The 8852-nt window shown below is 42.8% G+C and overlaps 1 protein-coding gene across 4 annotated transcripts in view; it reads right to left on the reverse strand.

Moving 5' to 3' along the window:
* Nucleotides 1–7648, reverse strand: part of dnajc6 (DnaJ (Hsp40) homolog, subfamily C, member 6) — a 37715-nt gene extending 30067 nt beyond the window's left edge. For 2 of the 4 annotated variants that reach the window (XM_019875301.1, XM_019875302.1), the window contains exon 1: nt 771–1162. In XM_019875301.1, coding sequence (XP_019730860.1) covers nt 771–969 — 199 coding nt within the window. In that variant the 5' untranslated portion in view covers nt 970–1162. The other 2 variants (XM_019875303.1, XM_019875304.1) reach the window with 2 other exon arrangements.
* Nucleotides 7649–8852: the final 1204 nt, after the last annotated feature.

The raw sequence follows: 8852 nt of genomic DNA on the forward strand, positions 1-8852 counted from the left end.
ATAAGTGGCTGGGACGATGGATGGATATATATACAGATACACATACCACCCGACAGGTGAGACGAGGATTTTATATATATATATATATATATATATGGATGACTGTGAATGGCTCTCAGTCAACCATCGTGCTTTGATCGCTGAGGCGACATTTGCTTAACCAACTGGAACAATTAATAAGATATGATATGTCATTTATGGTAACTTCATGTCATTCCAGCAGACAGCGAGTATATTTTAAAGAGCTCGATGCTATCAATGTTATCATTATGCAACCGGGCGAGAGACTGGAAGTTAGCACACCATCAAACTGGAAATACAGAAATTGTGCATGCATAGGGTCAGTTTGAGAGAATTTGAGTTTTTGTCATGCGGAAGTACACGCGACGTCATAGTGGAAAGGTCTATATACTTGAATATATACAGTCAATCCATGTGCAATTTCAAAGGTAATATATAGTGAGAAGACATTAATTGGTTGCTGAACGGCCTGAAGGGTTTTACTCACTCTTGTGAGATCATTTTAAGCTTGGCAGGAGGTGATCATGGCAGCAAAGCAGACTGCACTGCAACCCAATATGAGCATTTAAGAGGCCTGTACAAGAAGGGACTCCAGGGTGATATTGTAAAAGATTGTCACGACTGCCAGCCATCCCATCTGCTACGTCCACACTATACATGGCTTAACGATTGCCGAAGCCATTCCGCGAGTCGCTCCCTGCTACAAACGCCATAACGAGGGTGACCGGAGACGGTGTGCGGACTCCTACCTGAGCTGTCCATGGTGCTGCAGTCTTCCTCTTTCCCGGGGCCGACCTTCGGTCCGTGGAGAGCAGCTACCGGGCCTGCGAGTGTGCTGCCTCCCCCTCCTCTGCCGGCACTGAAGCTATCTCTGCCACTATCGACCAACTGCAAAGATTCATAGCCATCATAAGTGCTCTTTTTCTTATAAGCGCCCAGCAAGCTCATCACCAAAATAAGTGAAATAAAGATTTCCGCTCCCACCTCCCCCCACCTACTAAAAAAAAAGGATTAAAATAATGAGCTATTTTGAAGGAGCCCCAACGACGGGGTGGCTGTGCCGTGTCTTCCACAGCCGCCGATGCTAGTGCTTGCTACCGCTACATGCAGCACATGTCCGGAGAGCGGAGTATACGGACGGTCTCACTGATGTCTGGGGGAGGTGCGCTCTCTCGCAGATTCTCTCGCTCGCTCTCTGTCTTCCTCTCTCCCTCCCTCCCTCTCTCTCTGTAGCTCAGTTTCAGTGCCGCAGTGTTGTACAGTCGTGTACGATTGGTGCCGAGTCAGGGGCGTAGAGCCAGGAGCACAGCAAGTAATGTGCCACCTAACTCATGTAGCTCTTCCCATGTCTAATCTTAAATTCCTTCCTCCAACCCCGGCAAATGCAAGTAATTCAAGGTACACGTATAATACTATCAGACTATACTGTACATTAAGCAGGGTGTTCTTACATACAGTGTGTAATCTGTATTGAATGCTCATTAATAAAAATGTATGTTTGTATCCAGGGATTTGCTGGAGGCCGTGATTCCGAGGACCGGCCAGGAAATACAGCAGCTGTTCGGGAAAATATTTTCCCCAAATCACTGATGGCCACCCCGCCCCTGTTTGTATCCAAATATTTATTCAACATACCGGTAGTTTATTTTTTTTTATAGATTTTTTAATATATTTCCTATACTATCACAGTTCTTTTATTCATTGTGTAAAAATTTTGCAACCGGCCTTTACTGCCCTACCTACACCACTGGGTCAACATAAAAGAAAGGACCCAACACTCCTGTTGACCTTTATTTTAGAGCTGCTTTTTTGGTTACATTTCTATCGCATGTGTATTTTTTTTTTACCCCCATGTAACCAACATCCATCACTGAATGCAAAGAATACAGTATTGCTATAGTCCATTCATCCATTTTCTATTCCACTGATCCAATTTACGATCAGCTGAATGGAACTGACTCAGAACAAGTACGATTGTTGGAGAGCACATATCCACCTTATTCCAGAGGGCTGTAACGATTATTAGTTTTGGTAACAGATTTCTGGTAAAATTCTGATTCAGTGGGTTTCATTTGGCGGAGCAGTTTATTTTAGTTTTTTTTCACTCCCTTTTCTAAGTGACCATGAGTCCCCATTGCATTGAAAAATGTCTTGCATGGCTTGGGTACTTGTTGCACTGTTGGCGGCTGTACTAACAAGCAGAAGAAGTTGAATCTGTAACCACAAGAGCATTGTTTTGAACTGGCACTCTGTACAAGGACAAGAGAATTTTCTTGTGATAAATGCTAATTTCTAGCACCTTTCCCAGGATGAGGATCACAGAAAAAAAAATTGACTGAGAGTCTGCACTTGAAAAGACCACCACCTCAATGTTGTACCTGTGCTCCTTTTCATTTTAAATATTTGCAGTGGGAGATTGAAGTACTTTTTAGAGATCTTCACATAAACTTTGAAGATTGACAGAGTGATAACATCGAGCAACATGAATGAAGCTTGTTTACAGTGAGGGTTACGGTCATGTGGTTACCATGCAGTGGGAAATAGTAGGTTTGGCTCGGTCCTAAGTCTGCCTGAAACTAAATAAGACGGTGTCCGACCTCTTTTAAAAAATGCGACCAACTTTATTACTGTTTTATTATAGGATTGCCTCAGAGCCTTTGCTCATTGCGTCACATCCGAAGCAACAGAGTTCGGAAAGTAGTTAAACATGTGACTGTACCTTGTCACTGGCCTCTTTTTTATGTCATCCTCCTACACTGCTACATTAGCAGAAAGCGGGACTGAAATGTTTTCTCTTAGAAGATGCAACAACTGGCCTTCCCACATTGCGAAAGTCTGTAATTATAATAGAAACTGAACTCACACAAACAGTTTCCATGTAAACAAAGTGCCTGTTTCACTATACTGGAAGCCGCGCACCTACTTAACGCAAAGGCTTATGCGGCGTAGAATATAGTGGAGAGGGACAGACAACCATTCACTCTCACATTCACACCATCACCGACTGAAAATTGAACCCACGCCTTCTGTACCAAAGTCATGTGAATACACTTCTACGGCATTAGAGACTATAGTCGACAGGTGTCAAAGTCAACGCCCGGGGGCCAAATCTGGCCCACCACATCATTTTATGTGGCCTGCGAAAGCAAATCATGTGTGTCAACTGCCATGATCCTTGCTTAAACCTGCACCGAAATCTCAAATTGTCATACATAATAATAAACTAACGGTGACATTTTGCAAAGATTCTGTTGCCCTGTTTTTACTCATTTGACCAATAATTGAACAAATAACTGCCTGATTTCAAAACTAGTGAGCCATCCTTTTTTTGTGTACAAGTAATAATACGATGTGTTGATAAAACATTTATTCGGTTACACTGTCTTAATTGCCCTCCAAGGGAAGACATAACTCCAAAGTGTCCCGCGACAAAAATGAGTTTGACACTGCTGCTATAGTCCATTCATTCACAACATTTGTCCTCACATAGGTGGGCTGGAATCCTATCCCAGCTAACTTGAGGTGAGAGATGGGGTCCAGCCTGAACTGGTCGCCAACCAATCAGAGGGTACATATCGACAACCACTAACACTTCCATAAACACTTGTGGACAATTTAGAATCAGCAATTAGCCAAATAATGTTTTGAGAATGTGAGTGGAAGCCAGGGTACCAGGGGAAAACCCACACAAACACTGGGAGAACATGCAAACTGCACACAGAAAGGCCAGAGCCAAAATTTGAACCCCCGACCCTGGAATTATGATGCAATAGGCCACTGTTCTGCCTACCATCAGAGCATCCATCCATCCATCATCTGAGCCGCTTGATCCTGACGAGGGTTGCGGGCATGCCGGAGCCTATCCTAGCCATCTTCGGACAGTAGGCGGGGTACACACTGAAGTGGTTGCCAGCCAATCGCAGGGCACACATAGACATACAACCATTCACGCTCACAATCACACCTAGGGATAATTTGGAGCTTTTAATCAACCGACCATGCATGTTTTTGGAATGTGGGAGGAAACCTGAAGAAAACCCACGCAGGCACAGGGAGAACATGCAAACTCCACACAGAAAGGCCATGGCCCGGAATCGAACCCCGGACCTCGACAATGCGCGGCGGGCGTGTTAACCAGTGGACCACTGTAGTATACATAATGATAAAATAGAATTATAAATGACAGCTTGCAGGGATCACTGTGACCATGTTGAGTGCTAAAGTGAAGTAAAAGTAAGTACAGTCTGAGACAAGGTAATACACAAAAGCACAGAAGGTAACACTATTGCCTTTCAGCTAAGACTGTTGCACACTACAATTATTAAAGAACTCCAGTACTGTATACATTTCTCATGTAAAATTACCTTTCTTTGATGGAAGGTGTCAGTTTCATTATTAACCATTTACTAAGACAAATGGCTGAAAGTGTGCTGTGGAGAAAAGTCAGCGGATTTCGGTCAGTCAGGCATCACCAAGAAAAAAGTAGAAACACTGAATGCTAAATATAATGTCAAAGTAGCTCTCGGTTGTCATTTTTCGAATGCGATTTGATTTCAAATTTTGTGTCATGACCTTGAGTCCATACAGAGAAGAGCACTGACCAATGGTGGAATGTTTCCTTCTTTTGCCTTGTCCCCTGGCAACACTTTCATGGTGCTGAAAAGAGAACATGAGCCTGGGAAACTCTTTCTCAAGCAGGCGGAAGCACAGAGCACAGCGGGAACAAACTGTCCAAAAGGGAGGGAATGATATCCCTCCATTGCCGGACTCAATGCACTACCGCTCCATTGTTGATGCAGTTTCCAGTCTCATTCCTTACCAAGGCGGCCTTTAAGTAAACATGTAGAATCTACATGAAAGAACAGCACCTGTCAACCTTATCATAATCCCTGTTACGTTATTGCTAGGTCACACAGTATTATTATTGCAAATAAAGTTTTACGCAAATGAGCCAAACAGTATCTCGAACCATTTAACATCGCAAAATGTTAAATGTGTCAGTTGAATTATGTAATACTGGGTAAGACTTGGCCCACCTTTTAATGTGGTGCTATCATGAACATGTAGTATAATCAAAATGTTGCTTATGAGTACCAACCTTTAGATTCAACTGCAAAGACAAAAGAAAAATTTAGCACATCATGTTTGTCTTTGTCATGAACAGGATACGTCCTTGATCATGGAGGATGAAAAACAGACTGGTGGTGACATTTGGATTATGTGGTGTGGTTCTACTGATGCCGCAGTGAAGCAAACAATAAAAATTCATTCATGTTTTCATCTTTAGCCATATACCAAAAAAATGTCTTTTTCCTTGACTTATGGTCAACCTCGCTACAAAATGTATATTGGCATCGACCCATTTAAAAAATCCGATGGCCGAATAAGAGATTAATTTAAAACGGGGTTATTTTGTTTCACGTCCTAAGTTTTTGTTTTCCCATACTATTTTAACTTCACACGTTTTCATCGATTCAGATTTTTCTGATTTTGAAAGACAATGCTGATTTTTTAACCATTTTCCTGACTTCAGTTGCGACTGAGAATTTTATTCTCAGGTTTATTTTCCAAGTAGTTTTTCCTAGTCCCAGTCAGGTTTTATCAAGTTTCTCTTTTTTGTGGTTCCTGTGTGTCCAAGCCGAAGTCTTTTCAATCTGATCTGTTTCATTATCGCATTGTTTTGTATTCATTTCCAAGCCAGTTTCCACAATTTGTCTCGTCATGTCCTCGTTCCACACCTCTCCCCTCATTCCGTGCCAATTTCCTCAACTTGTCTTTTATCACCAGTTTTGCCCAGTTTATCTTCCCTAGTTCCTGCACATACACTCTGCCTCTCTTCTTTCCCTAACCTCCATAATGGCAGGCTAATGAAGATGATGCAGACTCAGTCTTTGCGCCGCAGCAGCTCCCAGTTCCCATTCAGGTGCCACGGCAGCTCACAGTGCCCATTCACATTTTGGCACCACACCAAGTCATTGTTTTCGTTTCTGCTCTGGTACTGCGCAGAGCCGAGGCTCCCGTACCAATTCAGCCTCATGAGTCTTCAACATGCCTTGTTTGCTTGCCATTTTGTAAAATAGATTGGTAAGATTACTCCTGCTCTGCTGTTATTGCCTTCCTCATTCCATGTCCTTTGGTGCTCCACTTTTGCCCCTGAAACTCTACCATGAAAACCTGCAAACAAATCATTGAAATACAAATCACGTTGGATTTAACTTTTTAGAACCATACATTATTTGCATTACTTGATTAAAAAGTGATTGTTTTAAAAGTTCAATTTAAAGTATAATTGTCATTTACTTTATGTTAAAATATTCATCCATTTTTTCATGTACTCATCATCACGAGGGTCGCGTGCATACTGGAGCCTATCCAAGCTGTTTTAGGGTATCCTGAAGTGGTTGCCAGCCAATCGCAGATGTTAAAACATTTCCATTGACTCATTTTTATGTACAGGTTGTTGTTGTTTTTCCTGTTTGGGCGCATTGCTATTGTTCCAACAGTGCATACATAACGTTACTGTGGCTAACCATAATATTAGATGTGCTTTTTCGGAAAGTCTCATTGTTGATCCACATTTGCGCTTCCTATGCTACTGTATTCTAATGTTGATCACGGCGATGGTACTACAGTATAGGAGAGCTATTGCTAACAATGCTTCAGAATGCTTGTAATTTTTATGGCCGATTGTCATCTGTAGAGTAGCTCACTCTCGGAGGCCGCTCAGTAAACTCTGGAATATGAAACCCAAAGGGCTGCTAAGCCGCTCACGTGACGTAGCTGTGGTGACGGCACTGTGCGCCAACACAGACACTGTTCTCCTATTGCTATCTATACATTTGTAGTCTTGATTCTGGCTCGTTAAAAAAAAAAAAAAAAAAAGATTTCGACGTAAAACTGACGGGCTGCGCTAAACTGGAGACGATAAGGTGATTGAGGAATCTGAAATATGAGGCAATGGGTGGCGGCACTCACAAAATGCATAATTTGCACGTCATAGAACTGCACACAGGCTACAGCAAAAGACACCCCACGCGATGTAGGAGTGCTTATTCAATGCAAGATCCCAGGTTACAAATAAAATTAAAACGATGACACATGCAAGGTATTCGTGTTGGTATGACGTATTTGTTATGTGTTACGTAATAGCAACAACATCCGGCTTTCTCGTGTGTCCGGTTACAAAATTATGTATCCTCCATTCTTGCCTGATACAACATGCAATAATAAAACGCATGCAATATGACTTTACGTTACCTTTCAGGACGTATTTGAGCATTCTCCCGGGAGCGCAGTCCTATTGAGATGCGCTTCCACGCTTCTCGCTGTCTGTCAGCGACCTTTGCGTTGTCATCAGCTGCAAGTCAAAGGTCAACGCGTTTATTGTCCTAGTAGCTAGATAATAGATGCGTTTGCACCGGGAGGCAGCAACAGGCTACAGCAACGCGATGTGTTCGCATCCTGGTGGAGGAGCCCACAAAGCATCCAAGCTTCTTGCGGTGAATTTTTATATGTGGTTGGGTGAATTCTGTGCTAGCACACGCTACATGGATCCGCCGAACTGCGCCCCTCAGTGCATTCCGTATGCACTGCAATGACTGGAGCAACCTGGTAAAACCTGGACTGGATTTATGACGTGATCATGTGTCTCGTCTCCAATTTCAGACACCATGTTTGTACCGCCCATTCTGTACCATAATAAATAGCAAGGGAAAAGCTTGTACTTTATCAATAAACATGGTCAGCAGAAAGCTTCTTCATTCTCTGGTGAATAATGCACAGATTTCTTCCATCAGACATAATGCATGTTTTGGGTTGTTTTAAATGTCTACGTCAGAGAATATTCGACTATCCGAGTGTGGTGATGACTCTATTTTGATGAATAACTGGTTGCCAACCAATTGCATGGCACATATAGACGACAACCATTCGCACTCACAGTCACACTTTGGGACAATTTAGAGTGTTCCATTAACCTGCCATGCATTTTTTCGGAATGTGGGAGGAAACCGGAGAAAACCCACACAGGCACGGGGAGAACACGCAAACTCCACACAGGAAGGTCAGAGCTGGAATCGAACCCTGCACCTCAGCACTGTGAGGCCAATGTGCTAACTCGTCAAACACCGTGCCGCCCGTTGCTACGTCTTCAGATGCAATTTCAAATGGTGCCATACATAGCGAAAGCTATTTAACATCCAGAAACGCCACCGGCTACTCTGGGCCTGAGCTCGTGTGTGATGGACTGATTCAAAGTGGAAAAGTGTGCTGTGATCTGGAAATTGTGGACATCGTGTTTTCCGGTGTAAAGAGGAGAAGAACCACTCGGATTGTTATGGACACAAATTTCAAAAGCTAGCATCTGTGATGGCATGGGTAACTTGTACATCTGTTCCGATGCCATTAATACTGAAAATGCACACAGGAGCAAATTATACTGCCATCCAAGCAACATGTTTTTGCTTATTTCAATAAGACAATTCTAAGCCACGTTCTGCACGTTACAACTGCATGGCTTCATATTAAAAGAGTGCAAGTACCAGATTGAGATGTCAGCAGTCCAGACCTGTCTCCTATTGTAGATGTGTGGCACATTATGGAGCACACAAAATACAACAGGACACCCCTGAGCAACTGAAGCTGTACATAAAGCAAGAATGGGAAAGAATTCCAGCTACAAAGCTTCAAATATAAGTTTCCTCAGTTCTCAGATGCTTTTGAGTGTTGTTAAAAGGAAGGGTGATGTAACAACAGTGATAAACATGCCCGTGTCCCAGCTTCTATTCAATGTGTTGTAGGCATTAAATTCAAAATGATTCAACATTTGCAGA

Source organism: Hippocampus comes, unplaced genomic scaffold (assembly GCF_001891065.2).
Source record: "Hippocampus comes isolate QL1 unplaced genomic scaffold, H_comes_QL1_v1.1 scaffold132, whole genome shotgun sequence".
In the NCBI taxonomy this organism is placed as follows: domain Eukaryota; kingdom Metazoa; phylum Chordata; class Actinopteri; order Syngnathiformes; family Syngnathidae; genus Hippocampus; species Hippocampus comes.